Source organism: Alosa sapidissima, chromosome 18 (assembly GCF_018492685.1).
Source record: "Alosa sapidissima isolate fAloSap1 chromosome 18, fAloSap1.pri, whole genome shotgun sequence".
In the NCBI taxonomy this organism is placed as follows: domain Eukaryota; kingdom Metazoa; phylum Chordata; class Actinopteri; order Clupeiformes; family Clupeidae; genus Alosa; species Alosa sapidissima.
In genome coordinates, this window is record NC_055974.1 from 15,470,142 (window position 1) to 15,487,569 (window position 17,428).

A 17,428-nucleotide genomic window follows, 5' to 3' on the forward strand; every position below is an offset into this window, starting at 1 on the left:
TCTGTTCCAGTTTCGTCTAATTGTAGATGCATGTAAATTTATTCCAGATGCTGCCATCAAGGTCTGTAACTCTTCAGAGGTGATGTGTGGGTTGGTTTTTATCCAATTTATTATCTTTCTGATGCATCTTGGTCATACTTTTGATGCATCCACTTCTAGGAAATGTTGCTGTGATGCTGAATGCCCTCAATTTGCAAATAATTTGTCTTAAATGGAGTTTGTGGATACTGTACTGATTCCAGTTTCATTTACTACGGTCTTTTAGAGAGGGTCTTGCAGCTTTCCCCAGACTGATGGGCTGTCACTACTTTCTTCTTTATGTTCTCGGATTATACCTTTCTCCTTGTCATTGTTGATCCCTGTGGGTATGTCTTGGCACTACAGTGGTTTAGTGGATTTCCTCTCTCTTTTAATCATGGCTGCTGAAACCCTTTACAAAGGAAGTCTGTTTGATAAGTAGGCATTCTTATTTAAAAACTGATGATGATAAAATAAGAAAATCCTGATAAAACGACATAAAACTCCAAACTGTTCAATGGGTTCGCGTACTTTCAAGCAGCACTGTATTGATCTTTAGCTTTTGAACTAACTGTTATGTGAAATAGAGCTGCATTCGCATTCTTTATGTACAAATGCTTGTCTTTAAAAAGAAAAATACATTATTACATCAACATTCAGATTTACTATATTTCTGTAACCATTTAGCTTTAAAATGCAATACATATGTATTAGCAATATGTATTAGCATAGCAATACATATGTCATAGACATTATACTCCAATTAGAGTGAATATTTATCTAAGTCTGTAATCATGTGTGTTAAAAACTTTTGCCAAGAAAATATCACATTATTGCAAGTCAACATGTGATGGTATTATGAAGAAAGAAACAAACCAGTGTTGGTTTAGTTGTAAAGCCATAGCTATTCGGATTTATCAGTTCAATGGTGCTGTACAAGCTGAATATATTACAAAACCACTGTGGATCTTCAGTGGTTCAGAATTCCTGATCAGAATTCCTAACCTTAACCCTACATATTTTTAATATCTTATATCAATGCTAGAAGTTGCCTGGAAGGTCAGCCTTGCAGCAATAAGCACATTGAAGTGGACCCACAGCACGTAGGATGGAAGGGAAGGGAGCCTGCTTGGTTGGTCAAGTGGAGCTATGTGCATAGGGAAGCCGAGGGTTCTTGAATGGACACACCATTAATGAGATCTGGCTCAAAATGCAAGAGCATAATGCAAGAGGTCAGGATGTTAGATTGATTTGAGTTTCCTCTGGTTCCTGTCAGCCTCTCCCAAGAGGTGTTCTCCTATTTACTCATGCATTAGAGCGTTTGCACACCATAGTACATTTTAGTACACCATAGTAATACTGTACACCTAGGAGTACTGAAAATATTTAGTAAATCAAGATATGCAGGTGTCATTGTAACATAATCACTGCAGGACAGGTCCCAGCCATTCAGACCTCTCAAATCACAGACATGTTTAAAAGGCCTATGAGCAGAATTTGAATGGTCTTGAATGCATCATAACATCTGCGATAGCATTCTTCCAGTGACTTATGTGGCATAATACAGCACCTCTTGAGGTACAAAGTGGTACAATAAGAGAGGTTGTGGGTCTTGCTGGTTAGCATGCTAACTTCACTGTATATCTGGGCCACACTGAGGACAGGTGATATGACCTTACATCAAAACAGTTATTTATTTACATTTAAAAAAAAAAATATATATATATGTATATATTTTGAAAATAAAATTCTAACCTGTTCCTTATAGGAGCTAGCTGAGGGATTACTTTTGATGTAGATGGAGGTAGACTGTGACACTCCTGTAGCCTATAAGTCTCTGCCATCTTTATTAAGAATTGGAATTCAATCTCAAGTTTAAGTTCAGGTCAAGGATAATCAGAGTAGTCTATTCCAGTGCAAACCATAATTGAAGTCCATTACTGTCTTTGTCTAGTTTGATGAAATGTTTGAATGAATGTGGAGTTAAATTTGATGCTGATATAAAATATTTGACACATATAAGTTAGAAATTAGTATGTTTAGTACAAAACTGGTAAGATATGAAAGACTTTGCTATTAGAATAATTTACCAAAGATTAAAAGGTAAAATAGTCATATAGTGCTGATAGTTATACTGTGGTATACGCAGGATAATGGTCTCCAAGGCTGGTGATTATCAGGATATTTTACCACCTCAAAGTGCATTACCTTCTGACCATTGTATTATGAGTCAAATGTGATCATTGTAATTACACAAATAACAGGGTTGTGTCCATGTTATCCACAAAAGTGAGTCTGTATGGAACATTTTGTATCCTATAAAGAAATCACACATACACACACACACACACACACACACACACACACACACACACACACACTGTTTAGAAACACTGGTGGGTTTTTGTCTGTTTACTGATGTAGAGAAGGTTGAACATCTGTGCAGTAGAGGATGAACAGGAAGGATACAGCTGCTCAGCCTCCAGAGTAAAAGGCACAGAGTCTCAGTGTCAATAAAACACACACACACACACACACACACACTGTTTATTTAAAAACACTGGTGGGTTTTTGTCTGTTTACTGATGTAGAGAAGGTTGAACATCTGTGCAGTAGAGGATGAACAGGAAGGATACAGCTGCTCAGCCTCCAGAGTAAAAGGCACAGAGTCTCAGTGTCAATAAACACACACACACACATACACATACACATGTATACACACCCATATACACACACACACTTACATACACACACACACACACACACACACACACACACACTCACACATAAACACACATGAACTTTGCTGAGAGCATGAAAACAAATGACAATGTGTTTCAAAAACGTTGTATTTGTGTGAGCGTGTTCTAGAGAGTTCTTCTACAGTATGTGTGTGGGTGTGTCTGTCTGTCTGAGTCTGTAATGTGAATGGTTGGTTGGCACAGCAATATTTTTGATATAATGCCTCTTCATCAGGCAGCCATCAGAGGTGTTTCCAGACATAAAGGTAGGCTGCACTGCCATGAGAGCAGAATCCCTCACCTTTCACCTCAACACAAATGCTTAGCCTTCTGTGTCAATGACGCATTCAGCTGATGGGAACTCTGAATCAGGCAACTCACAGAATAGGGAACTGAAGACTGGACAAATTTACACTTGGTTAAACAATCTCACTTGACTTTTTTGGTCACTGTCACTTTTTTTGTAGTATATTTTTTCCCCCGGGGCTTTTACATTTATGTGGATACGAGAGTTGAAAGTGAAGGGTAGCAAGCGGGAATATAGAGATGGGGTGGGACCTGGAAATGACTGTGGGTCTGAACCAAAGGTGGACCCACGGACCCTTGGACCCATAGGTGGTCAGGATACTGACCATTACATGCCACTGCTACACCCTGGTAACCGTCCCTTTAACAGAATGTTGGGGTTTGCTGTTGAGCATATGTTGCAGACACATATTTCCAAGTGTAGAACAAAAGCAAAATGTGAAACAGAGTGTGTTTTTACTAAAGTGTGTATTTTATATTAATAATGTACTAATAATAATAATTGTTTAAGCACTTATGTGTTATGGTTTATATAATGTTGTTTTATTTTAATTGGGCTGTTAATTAATTTGACATTATTGTTTATTATTGATATTCTCCTTAATGTAGTCTTAGCATGTCATTGTTTTTATATTATTGATTGAATTGACATTATTGTTTTATTATTGCCTTTCCCCTTTTTTACATTGCTTTTTATTAGGCTATTGCTTGAATTGATATTATTGTGTACTACAACTATTCTCCTTACTATATTTGACCTACATTTTAATCTATTCCCTGTTCAATTTTAAATATTATTATGTTGTTTTGTATTTATGTGTCGCTTTGGACAAAGGCGTCTGCTAAATCCATAACCATAACCATAATAATGTACTAAACAAATTGGCCAAACAGTTATTGTCCACAGTTATTGTTCTCATGGGGTCACGCTATTTCATTTTGCACAGTCTCTCAGAGAGCATTAAGGTGCATCGGAGCGGAGAGAGGTCCACACACTTTTCTTTTCATTTTGCATAGTGTATAAAGAGGAAGTTTCTTGGATGGGTAGATCAGTAAATCACACCGCTTCAGCCTTCATGCACCACCATCGTGCTGGAAACACTTACCAGAGAATGGCCATCGACGCCGTGTACTCCAATGTGAACCTAAAGGCAAAGAAAAAGTCCAAGTCTGCATTTGGTGGAGGTGAGTGTGTGTGAGAGACATGCCATTTTTGGTTTGTTGTGACTGTTTGTATTTGCATATGTGAGTATGTGTGTGTGGCTGTTCGTGTGTCTGTTTGTGTGTCCGCGTGTGCCCGAGTGTGAGTGAGTGTGTATGTGTATGTGTGTGTGTGTGTGTGTGTGTGTAGGTATGTGTGTGTGTATGTGTCTGTCTGTTGTACCTTCTTTGATGTAAGTGTCATAGGTCTTTTTATTCCCTTCCCAAGCAGACGATGACAGTGATGATGTTGACTACACATTAATAGACTTCACCAACTCAGGGAACAAGCAGAGAAGGCCAAACGGTGAGTGTGAACTGCAGCATAGTAGATACAAATACCTTCTTTTTTATGCCACGCACTTTCTGGATTTCCGACAGACTGTCACCCGTGTTGTAGCAGCTGTTGTTTCAGGGTTCGTGTTTACACAGACCTGGTTGGGTGTTGCACCTAGTGAATGGGCACGTTAAGATGCTGAAGGGTTTGTGTCAAAGTTGGATAAAGAGTCACCCTGTTGGGCATAAACAAGATACTTAATGTCAGAGTAAACACAAAAGTAACAGAATATAACAAGATGCCGTTACATTGACACTTCACCAGAAATATATTGCTGTCTGAAGAGCCTTTTATGGCATATAGTTGATTATTCAATGTGGTTTCTGTCCATAATTAGTAGTGGAAAAGGTGCATGTGGTGACGTCTCTGTTATTGTGCCTTGGAGCTAGTGGATCTTGGACTGCTCTGCCATCTGGTGGTGTTGTTCTATTGAAGAAGGTGCCCACTGAACCATTCAGTGAAATGTTATGAAGAAGTTTCTAGAATGTTGTTTTCAGTATGGTGTGGTGCATACTGATGTGCTATAACCAGAGGTGGGAAGTAAATAAGTACAAATACTTAAGTAAGTAGCATTTTCAGGTACCTGTACTTTACTGGAGTATTTATTTTTCCAACAACGTTTTAGAACTCTCTTCAAAACTCATGTTATACTTTTGTCTGAATGCATTTGAGCAGTGCCGGTTCAAACCTCCATATGGGACTCTAAGCAAAAACCTGCTAAGGGGCCATCCTACCTGAACTCTGAGGGCCAAAAACCTGCTAAGGGGCCATCCTACCTGAACTCTGAGGGCCAAAATTGAACCATTTTTTTTACAGTATCATCAGTCGGGTAAACTTGTGTTCGTTCCATGGTTTGATGTCAACATACATCTCTCCAGTGCGTGTTGCTGGCCTAGCCTAGACCTACCTAATGGAACGTTTTTGAACGCAGGCGACAGAAATGCAGCATCTCCGCTTTGCGTTGGGCCGTTTTACCATCTAGAACATGTATTAACTTTGTATAGTCGAACGGCGTGTCGTCCATTATGCCTTACATACACCATTAGGCCACAGTCCGCTTCTTTTAACAGAAACAACTGGTAAAATAGTCCTTCCAAAAGGCTTGGATACTTTTTACTTTTATACTTTAAGTACATTTCCGTACATTTAAGATTACTTTCTTAATTTTACGTGAGTGAAGAAGTTGAATCACTACTTATACTTTTACTAGTCTTTTTTACAGATGTATCTGTATGTCTACTTGAGTATGGCAAGTGTGTGCTTTTACCATCTCTGGCTATAATGCATAGGATAAGTTATTGGGTAAGATTACTTGTATGTGACAATGAGAGGTATGGTCTTTGTCTGCAACAAATAGCATGATGAATAACATCATCTCCTGTGTATGTCTGCGTATGAAAAAGGATGGGACTTTATAGGACTCCTGTTCTTTTCTTTGCATTAGCTGTGGACAGTGAAGCTGTCACATACTCTGCAGTCAAAATCCCCCAACCAGGTGTCAGCAAAGAACCAATCCACAGAGATGGTGAGTGACAGCTGTGTTAAGCCTGGACACATAATTTTCTGTAAATGGGAACTCTGTAAATATCTCCAAACTACTCACTCTCATTTTATGGTTTTTTTTTTTTTTTTTACATTTCTGGCTAAAAGGGGCAGAGGGTGATGATGTAATCTACTACAAGATCACCCAGCCACATAGAGGTTTGCTTGAGAGGTTTACTTCCTGTTTAAGGCCAGTTTGCCAGCTGAAGTACTTTGCTTTCTTTTAGTGTTATTCTGCCATCAACAGGTCATTCTATTACTCTTATTCTCTCTCTCATTCTCTGACTGTGTGTGTGTGTGTGTGTGTGGTTTTGGGTGTGTTTGTGTTGAATTTAACCTTCTGTTTTTTTCGCAAAAAATCCAGCTACAGCACATGAATATTGCTTGCATGTTGTCCTTCCCTAAGTCAAAGACTGCCACTACTCTCTATCTCTCTCTCTTATCTGTAGATGGTCTTTCTAGCCAGTCTTCAGCACAGCACAATGAACCGCTTCCAACACAAAGTGGACATACACCTGCGGCCTTCCTGGCCCAGAGTGACCCATTCCCCATGACAATGATGCTGAGGGAGACCCAGCAAAGGTTCTTTCAGAGACCCACGTTTCTGCTGTTTCTATGCGTTCTCTTTTTCACACTGACGGTAATTCTGGGAGTGCTCTGTAAGTATCACAAAGTAGCAGCTGACTGCCACACAATATACACATTTCCATCCATAGCTAATGATGCCATTTAAGAATGAATGTATTGATGCTGTGTGTTGTGTTTGTGTCCCTACAGATTTATTGGAGGAAAATGCCCATGCAGGTATTTATTATAAAATAAATTATAGAAATGCACTGTCTGGCTAGATAGATACAGCAGATAGATACTTGTTTTATTCATCCCCAGAGGCACTGTAAATTGTGGTTTTGCAATAGTAATGCACACATGTACATGTAACAATGCTGACCAACATGTTTTTCTTCCTTTCTGTATCATCACACTGGTTTCATAAAGATTCCATGGGCAAATATGAATCTCTCCAGTCTGTGCACAGGGTAGTCCAGAACAAATACACTGTGTGCAAAATTATTAGGCAAGTTGTATTCCTGAGGATTTATTGTATCGTTGAACAAATACAGTTTTCCCAGTCAATCAAAAATGTTAATACACCTCAAATCTGAATATTTAACAGAGAAAAAGTGAGTTTTGGCTTCATCAGGAAAATATCTATGTGTGCAGAATTATTAGGCAACTATTAGTGTGCAGAATTGTTATGCAACTAAATGAAAAGCTAAAATGTTCCCATCTCACTTGTTTATTTTCATTTCTCAGAGTAAGAATAATACATAAATAACTCAGTATGTACAAATACACACAAAAAATATTCAGTGACCAATATAGCCACCCTTCTTTTCAATAACAGTCATGAGCCTTCCATCCATGGAGTCTTTTGTTTTCTTATCTGTTGATGATCAACTTTTTGCGCAGCATCAACCACAGCCTCCCAAATGTTGTTCAGAGAGGTGTATTGTCTTCCCTCACTGTAAATCTCACGTTTAAGAAGTTCCCACAGGTTCTCAATGGGGTTTAGGTCAAGTGAAGAAGGGGACCACGTCATTATTCTGTCATCTTTAAGGCCTTTGCTGGCTAGCCATGCAGTGGAGTACTTGGATGCATGTGATGGAGCATTGTCCTGCATAAAAATCATGGCTTTCTTGAAGGATATAGACTTTTTCCTGTACCACTGCTTGAAGAAAGTATCTTCTAAAAACTGGCAGTAGTTTTGGGAGTTGATTTTAAGTCCATTTTCAACTCTAAAAGGTCCAACTAGCTCATCCTTAATAATAGCAGCCCATACCAGTACCCCACCTCCACCTTGCTGGCGTCCGACTCGGAAGTGGAGCTCTGTGCCCATTAGTGATCCAGCCACGGGCCCATCCATCTGGTCCATCAAGAGTCACTCTCATTTCATCTGTCCATAAAACCTTTGAAAAATCTGTCTTCAGATATTTCTTGGCCCAGGCTTGACGTTTCAACTTATGAGTCTTGTTAAGTGGTGGTCGTGTTTTAGCCTTTCTTACCTGGGCCATGTCTCTGAGCACTGAACACCTTGTACTTCTGGACACTCCAGGGAGGTTGCATTTCTGGAATATGGCAGCACTGGAGGTTAATGGGTTCCTGGTAACTTCACGTTTAATTCTTCTCAAGTCTCTAGCAGTTAATCTGCGCCTTTTTTCCTCCACACGTTTCTTGCGACCCTGTTGACTATTTGCAACGAAACGTTTGATTGTTCGGTGATCACGCCTCAGTATCTTTGCTACTTCAAGAGTGCTGCATCCCTCTGAAAGGCATTTTACTATTTTTGACTTTTCAGAGTCTGTTAAATCTCTTTTTTGTCTGAGGTAAAGAAGCTGCCTAATAATTATGCACACCTTGCTATAGGGTGTTGATCACTATAGACCACTCCCTCCCTCATTGCACAAATACACATCACCTGATAATGCTTAAATCCAATTAGCATTCAAGTTTATATAGCTTGGAGTTGGAAAATATGCATGAAAATGGCAATTACATTACATTACATTACATTACATTACATTACATTACATTTGGCTGACGCTTTTTAACCAAAGCGACTAACAACATGGTAAACAGTAAGTTTTAGAACAATTCTCACAATTTTAGGACAGTTTAAAAAAACATTAGAGTACAGTAAGAATAAGTGCGTCGGTGAGTGCTGTTTTTAACAGTTAATTGTCAGTTTAAAACGGCTGGTGAGTAGCAACGGCTGGCAATAAGGTCAAAATACTCACTTGCCTAATAATTTTGCACACAGTGTACTCCCAGAGTCGTAGGGATCCGTCAGGTCAGTCCTTGTCCCTCTAGAAATGTAAACAATATTTAACACATACCAAAAAATAGACAATGGAGTGTCAGGTATAGATGGTTTACTTTGGTGATAGTAATGCCTCGTTAATTGCATTTAATTCAATTAGTACTATAGGCTCTTTGGCTTATCAATTATTATGAATACTGTAGCGCAGAGCAATCATTAAGGTTTTGGCAAAAATAAATGTTGTTAGTAATTTTTTGGTTGACCACTCCGAGGGCAGTGGAACACTTGGGCACGTGCAACTTAGTGGGCATAGCACCATTAGGCTGATAAGGAATAGAAGCTTTTGGTCCCCACTATGGGATGCATCTAGTTTAAGTCTTTCCCTCACAAAATGAAAGCTGTAGTTAGAACTTTGCCTTTGTGGTGAAAAACTAAACCAAATTGCAGTTACTAATTTGATACTCAAACTTAAAAAGGATCCACAAACACAATTTAACAAAACAGGTGCCCAAACAAAATGTCAACACTTTCTCTGAAACTCATTTGTTATGTCTTAACTGAAAAGACTCTTACAGTTAAAACTTTCCCCACAACAGAGGCTCTCGAGAGTCTGAAGGTTCTCAACATCAGCCATGGAAAACTGTCTGGAGAGAAAGTATCCTTGCTGAGACAAATCGATGGTAAGGCAGTAGTGAAATTTCAGCACAAAAGCAGCACTGAGATTCAAGATCACAATTGATATACTGTATACTCAGGATTAGGTAAGCAGTTCTGCTTATGTACCCTAACAAAATTTGTAAAATGAAAACACCAGTGATCAGGCAAAACACATTTTGTAAGGTGCAATGGTTCTCTACTTGCGGTGGCTAGCGGTGGTCATAATAAGATTATCTTTATTCAAACGCTTACATACCCATAGTTCTTAAATGAGAACTTAAGCCCTGTTAAAAAATTGAAGGAATCGGTGCTACCTAATGCGAGTTAGCCTGCTAGCAACTAATGCAGCAAAGCAGCTAAGTTATGCTATGGGGGCATCACTTAAACTTTGACTTAGTGCATCTTTACAGACTCCTCAGCATGTCTTTACAAGTGCTGTGCAACATGAACATGGTCCTTACTGTAATTGCGAAGAAACAGTATAAATCCAGTGTTTGTACAGGCAGTCACATACCTCTGTTTCTGTCACTTTCTGTACCCTAAAGTCCATATGAAAGTCACATTTTCCCATTTCCACAGAAACCAGATTGTGAAGTTTCCAAAAAAAAATATATAATTGAGCATTGCAATGGTTATGTATTAAAAGAGCTCTAAGCGATGTTGGGTAACGTTACTTCTGTTGACGTTCAAACGTAACATCGCTTAGAGCACCTTTAATAGTCATAACTGTAACAACATGGAAACGGTCCAAATGAGAGCTGAGCAGGCACAGCACTAATGTTACTGAATGGAGGATGAAGGACCAAAGATTACCTTAGGATAAATAAATAAATGCAGAAAGAAATTATGAGATGTATGAATAAATAAATGTATCCTCCTGCTATTGCCAACATCCACCACAACACAAAAAAGAACTAAAGATTAATAGATATATTTCTCCTAGTATATAATATATACCAAGTATAACAATGTACAAGAATAATAATAATGATAAAAAAACAAAAAAAAAACAATTTGTAATGTCGGCCACATGATGGATTTGCCCATTTGTGTCCACTGTTGTGTTTTATTGGAAAGGGTTTTATTCTGTCATCCATACATACATTGATGTTTCTCTTCTCCACCCTTTGTGGAACTGACAGAGCTCGATGGAGAGAAGACATCCATTCAAAGTCAACTGAATGGTGAGCCTGAGATAGGACAACACACCATTTAGGATCTGAACAGATTTTCAAAATATAAGGGATCTAGATCAATGATGCCTACACTAAGAATACACTTTGAGAACAACACCCCGAGATTTCTTTTTCATATTATTTGATCTTATTTCATATATACAGTCTAATATATAATTGTATTATTTTGCATCAATTCATATTATTCTATTATTTTGAACAACAAAGTATGTTAGATTACAGATCTTGTCAACTCATTAAGTGATGAAATTGTGGCAGCTGCACTTACATGCTTCTCTTTTGACAGCTGTAAACAAGAGTTTGCAATTTGAGATGGACACAAATAGAAAACTTTCTTTGGAAAAAAAGACAAGAGAGTGGAATCTTACAAGTAAGTGTCAAAACTCAGTTTACAGGATTCCACAAGTACATTTGCTGTGCAAAATTGCGTATTTCAATGTTTATAGTTTTTGTTGTTGTTTTTCTTGTATTCAACAGTGGATATCTATCCGTTTATGTTTTTGTCACTCTTAGCCAACAACTTGTGAAAGCTGCAGCAATATACCCATCATTGTCTCTCTTTTCACAGGTGTGACCAGGGATTTGGAAAAGGAGAAACAACAAAACAAACAGCTTACAAGTGACAAAGAAACAAAAGAAAAAAAACTCTCAGGTGAGTGGCATGACCCAGTTTGCTTGATTGGAGCTTTTTGGAAAAAGATGGAGTTTGATTGTTCCACACATTTGTACATCTTTTCCAAACAGATTTGAGGACTGAAAAAGAGAATGCAGAGAGATTGAGAGATCAATATAACACTTCACTCTCTGGTGAGGAAAAGCTGACACATAAGAGATGCTTCTGTTCCTTTTGGTTCTGATACATATTCCCACCAGGTTAACATGTGTCATGTTTTAACAAATGTAAAAATGGTTAAACAGGTAGAGGAATTCATAGATTGGATTGGTTAACTAGACAATACACTATATTTACTAGTGTTAACTACTTATACACAGAGATAGACATAGTCAATATAACTGTTGGTGATAGAAATAGATATACAGTATGGATACCCATTGCATTGTATATGCATTTGTTTTTTGTTTGTCATTGTTGAACAGATACACAGAAGAGACTTGATGAGCAGAAGATAAGCAATGCTTTTCTCTCCCACATCAAGGACAGTATTGAGGTAGAGCTGAAAAGTAAGGGACATTTTCCTACACAATTAGTCCTTTTAATTAGTTTGCCCCAAGAACCATGTTTCCCACAGATGTAAGACTGAACTTTTGACTTTTTAGATTTTCAGAAAATGTCCATTACATTAACCTACTGCATGTTCACTTACAGTATAGTATGTGGATTATATTTGTACAGAATATCGAGAAACATTTCATAAAACCAGAGATGATGAACAAAAAAAGATGTTGAACAGCGTGCTACAAGGTTAGTCATTATGCTGCCTTTAGTGGATAGCCTAGAACATGTGCCCACATAAAATGATGTGGAAGGAGAAACAATTCACCACAGTTCCATGCTTGAGGCACTATTACCATGTTCTGAGATAAAACGAATGACAATCCATTACCATAATATCCCGTCTATTAACCAAGGTTTACACATTCATTTTGCAGTTCTCACTATTATGCTAATCGATAAGGACTTTTTTTTGTGTGAATTAATTGGAATCAGTCAATACCGTAAACCTAAGAGTAGCAGGTCCACAAAAAGTGACGGATAGTTTGACAGCAGTGACCACATGAATTGTAGTTTTATTTGTGACACAATAAAGAAATGTTCAATACATGGGAGCGGTCAATATGTATTTTGTATTTTTAATTGGCATAAAACACTGTTATGCAGTTTAATACACAGTGCATCTATAAGCGGGAAATTACTGTACCTGTACATGTTGTGACAGTGATTTCAGTTCTGCTTCGTAACTGAAGTTCATGAAGTGCCTGCTGTGTGTGTCATTATAAGTATATGTATAGTATAGTATATTGTATATACTATTTATATATAGTGTATATAGTATAAGTATAGTATTATATAGACATGTTCTGTTTCTTCACTTAACAGCTTTAGAGATGGGCTGTGCCCTTGGATGGAAAAACTTCACAGGAAAGTGCTACTTCTTCTCCTCTGAAAGTGATACCTGGAATCAGAGCAGAGATGCCTGCCAGGCCAAGGGGGGACATTTGGTTGTCATAGACTCAGAAGGGGAATGGGTAAGACAATATAACTGATGGATCATTTGAATTTCCCTGTGTATATGTCCTTGCATGTAGTCCTACTGGAATACACACTGAACCAGACTTATCTTGCTTTAGGAATTACTTATGAAAAAGAGACCAGGAGTTACAAAGACCTCTTACTGGATCGGCCTAACTGATGCAGAGGAGGAGGCGACATGGTGCTGGGTGGACAACACAGTCCTTGGTGAAAGGTAAAGATGTATTGTATGTACAGTATATCTTTGTGTGTGTATGTTTAATAACTGGGTGATGTTTCTTTTGAATTAATCTTGCATTAATTACGATAAAAAAGAGCGGTAACACTTTGGTAAGGGTACATGAATTATCATGGATTCATATATGAATTAATACCTGATTTATGCATTACTTCATTCCTTAATATATTATGAACATCGGAGACCCTGAAATGACTGTTTGCACAGCAAATTAGGAGTAAAGTAAGTGGAGGTAACTCCTGTTCCTCACTGATCGTGGTTCCTGATGTCTGTTCAAAGGATATTTTCCCAAGTATAGAGTGTCCTAGTGACGCCACTTCCATTTGCCTCCATGGGACCTATCTTTCAAAACATTTTGAACGCCAGTCTATGGCGAAAAAGAAATGATTTTATGGTCCCAGTTGACTTGTGCCTTGAATTACCCATATGATGTTTGTCAATTTTAAAGACAATTTTTCATGTAAAGACATTTGCAGTTTGTTTCGTAACTATTGAATTACAACATTGTGAAAGATCGTAATTCCAACGACTACAAACCCATCAGTTGCGCTAGTGACGTTAACGTTAGCTCATTCACAGCCACACTAGATTGTACAAGCATACCAGCAACAGGTCTTAATTGGGCTTTCCTTGCCGATGAAAATACCATGAGTCAGAGGATTAAACATGACATAGCAGGCAGCAAGATGCAACCGTTAACTAGCATAACAGCTAATCTTATAGTTTCATTACGTTGGTGACGTAGCCTACATCGTTCGAGACGAGAGATGTAGTCCACTGAGCGGATTCGCACAAAACCAACATAACTTTTGATATACATTTGACAACATATCTTTTAAATTCACACACATCATATGTGAAATTTGTGGCACAATTCAAACTGGACCAAAAAATAATTGTTATCTCTCCATTAACTCCCGTTCATATTTTTTTGAAAGACAGGTCCCTTGTAGCGGAAGTAAAACGGAAGTCACTGGGACACTCTATAGATGTCTCCAGAATAAGTCCCGCCTCCATACAAAGTAAAAAAAGGTGGTGGGCAGATTGGCCTACACACTTCTGTTATCTAGTTTCCACTGGATTTTTTGATTTTCGGTGCCGTTTAAGTACTTAACCAGCTTAAGTGCCCACCAGATTTTTCTACTTTGTCACCTACAGAGTTTGACAGGTACGATCTTTCAAAACGCCATGTTATTTCCCATAGACATTTGATGACCGAAGGTTGGATGGATACGGAAGTTAGGACTTATTCTGGAGAGGTCTATTAATAGCTCAGGCTACTTCGGCCAATCGGTTACGTTTGCTAAGCAATAGGCCTAAGCAAAGCCTAGTTCAGACCTACAATAAAACCAATATCTAAAATAGGCACTGCATTCTACGTTTTTTATTCTAACTTAAAATAGCTTTATGGATTATTATTTTTACTAATTAGATCTACATTTACGTGTTAAAATTAGTTATATGGTGCAGCCTCTGAAGAATTATTCTTGCGAGTAGGCCTAGCATATTTTAACGTGCGTTTTTTGATTGTCATTATTATGCGATCACGTTCATTTTGAGAGCACTGATATACAGTAGCCCATGTTTACATTTACAGGTCATTTGTGTTCCACCTGTCATATGCGCCCCATACTTGTACTGGGTTGATGCCACCGAAAAATCTCACAGGCACACCTTAATTATAATTTCTGGCTACGCCCTTATTTTGTTTGTTTTAATTAGCCTAGTTGCCTGCTGTAGTGTTAGTGGTCACCTTGCTATTTTAAAGTTGTATATAGCTTAGTTGACTTTACATTCTCCTATGTGGGCCTAACACTTCAGCCATTTGGAATAGAAGAACACACCAGAATAGGCCTGTTTAGTAGGCCTAAACAGGATTTGATGGCTGCATTCCTATACTTATAAAATGCAATTCAATGCGGAAGTAATCTAAGTATTCAGAATACGTTACTCAGATTGAGTAACGTAACGGAATACGTTACAGATTACATTTTTGGGCATGTATTCTGTATTCTGTAACGGAATACGTTTTGAAAGTAACCCTCCCAACACCGATTATGAATCATCAGGAATTTACATGAGTTCAAAGTCTCTCATTCAAGACCTCATGCATAAACAACACATCAACTAAAGCATTATGTACGGTGGGTACATCATTATGATTTATGATTTCTTAAGCATGATCATCATGATTACAAGCATTTAAGGTTAATTACTCATGAGTTCATCATGTTTGTGGCCCCTCAACTAAAGTTGGCAGGTGTTTAGAGAACTGCACAAGTTGTGTTCAAATCAGAATTTGAGAAGTGATGACCACATTTTTGGCAGAAAAAGAAATCATCATGATCAATTTTTAAAAATCATAAATCATAATGATGTGATCACCATACTTAATGCTTTAGTTAATGTGTTGTTTATGTATGAGGTCACACATGACAGATTATAAACTCATGTAAATTCCCAATGATTCATGAGATATTAAGGAATGAAGTAATACATAAATCATGAATTAATTCATGCATAAACTCATGATAATTCATGTACCCTTTCCGTAAAATGTTACCAAAAGAGCAATAGAAAATTGACTCTGAGTAAGCACATATTACGCTTACCGTGTTTACTTTGTCACCCGTAAGCTAGTCAATGGACAGATATTTCTCACCGCAAATAGGTTATGCAATTAATTCAGATGAATTAATCACATAGTTTGTAGTTGAAAGTGTTTGTGTGTGTGTGTGTGTGTGTGTTTATGATGCCATATTTTTCTGTAGCTACAGACACTGGATGAACAAAGAGCCTGATAACTGGACAGACAAGAAGAAGAAACCAGAGGGAGAAGACTGTGCCAGAACAAATGACATGGAAGGAAGCTGGATGGATGCATTCTGTGACAAGAAGTATCATTATATTTGTGAAGCTACAGCTGCTGTGAAGCCATGAATCAAGTATTATATTGTCAAGTTCTATATTTTCCTGTCATTTTTTCAACAGTTTATTACAAAATGATGTATGTATCAGATAATAAAAGCTTACTTTATCTTGTCTATAGCAGGTAACTTGACAGAACCATGCACATATAAAAAATGAAACTTTATGCTTTAGAAGTCACATTAAAGCTGTGAGGTCATTCCCTGCTGCCAAATGCAGTTTAAATACAGACTTCTGTGTCTACCAGTTCTGTGATGATGTTATGATTGATCTCTCCAAATGCTAAATAAAGACAAGTGTGCGTCAGTGTGGGCTCCCTCATCGTTTTTTTTTTTTTAGTTTCTTTTTGGGCTTTTTTAGAGAGAGAGAGAGAGAGAGAGAGAACTGATCAGAATGGACCCTGGGTCTCTGTGGGTGATCGAACACAAATGCGCCATAGTTTATGTCACAGATTGTGTCACAGATTGTGTCTCGTATCAAATTACCTCCCACTATTTGGGGTAACATCCCCAAGCAAAGGATCAGATGAGAAGTGTTTACCCGAGTTGTCTCTAGTCAGTACAAGGGCGTAGGCTTGGTCTGAGCTTTGGTGGGGACACTGCCCATGTATCATATTTTTTCTGTTTTCATTCATTTCAGCAAACGTTTATAGCATTACTTAGTTAAAAGCATGGCTTTCCTTTCCTTAGTAACTGTTGTCATGGTACACAAATCTGCTAGCTGACCTTGCTGGTATTTGGTTGATTCCAATGTCCATTTAATAGGCTATACACATAGCACTGTCAACTAAATTTGTACCAAAAAACAAAGTTTCTAGCATTTCCATGCCTTGAACTAGCACATAATATTATGACTTACACTTTGTTTCTTGAAATAGTTTCTGATGTTCTCCACCTTTCTTTTCTTGCCTGACAAGCAAAGATTAGAGATCAGGGGCCTATTGCACAAAACTAGGATAAGGGATTAAAGGATCAAGGATATCTTGGTTATCCTGGCTCAATTTATCCGTGATCCAGTTGCACAAAAGCGGGATAGGGGGCAGCAGGATATGTTATGGTATAAATCACCATGGCGATTTATTCTGTGAAGTTCCAGGATCTATTTAATCTCATCCCTTATCTCAGTCAGCAGTCACCACAAACAGAAACCATTAGTTATTCCACTGCCCACTACACATTGTTATCACATATAACTAGACCCACTGTCATTATTTAAACGTTTGTGATCATTAATTA

General features: G+C 37.9%; 1 protein-coding gene and 1 long non-coding RNA gene across 3 annotated transcripts; both read left to right on the top strand.

Moving 5' to 3' along the window:
- The first annotated feature begins 344 nt into the window (after positions 1-344).
- LOC121690179 lies at positions 345-671 on the top strand. The gene is made up of 2 exons (XR_006025013.1): positions 345-386; positions 441-671. It is a non-coding gene; the product is annotated as an uncharacterized LOC121690179 (long non-coding RNA).
- A 3,473-nt stretch (positions 672-4,144) lies between these two features.
- LOC121690140 (C-type lectin domain family 10 member A-like) lies at positions 4,145-16,441 on the top strand. Of its 2 annotated transcripts, XM_042070548.1 has the most exons (16): positions 4,145-4,250; positions 4,498-4,572; positions 6,047-6,127; positions 6,253-6,303; positions 6,594-6,803; positions 6,922-6,948; positions 9,559-9,642; positions 10,762-10,803; positions 11,102-11,185; positions 11,384-11,467; positions 11,560-11,622; positions 11,914-11,997; positions 12,170-12,238; positions 12,875-13,023; positions 13,126-13,241; positions 16,037-16,441. In XM_042070548.1, exons 1-16 carry the CDS (start codon positions 4,178-4,180, stop codon positions 16,203-16,205), a joined length of 1,461 nt encoding a protein of 486 aa, XP_041926482.1. In that variant the 5' UTR covers positions 4,145-4,177; the 3' UTR covers positions 16,206-16,441. The 2 variants fall into 2 exon arrangements, with proteins under 2 accessions (XP_041926482.1, XP_041926483.1); XM_042070549.1 differs by lacking the exon at positions 6,253-6,303.
- The last annotated feature ends 987 nt before the right edge of the window (positions 16,442-17,428 follow it).

Coding starts and splice junctions, on each gene's coding strand:
- LOC121690140 (XM_042070548.1), top strand. CDS start 4,178: ATGGCCATCGACGCCGTGTACTCCAATGTGAACCTAAAGGCAAAGAAA. Junction 11,468..11,559: donor AAAAGAAAAAAAACTCTCAG/GTGAGTGGCATG, acceptor TTTTCCAAACAG/ATTTGAGGACTGAAAAAGAG. Junction 13,242..16,036: donor AACACAGTCCTTGGTGAAAG/GTAAAGATGTAT, acceptor ATTTTTCTGTAG/CTACAGACACTGGATGAACA.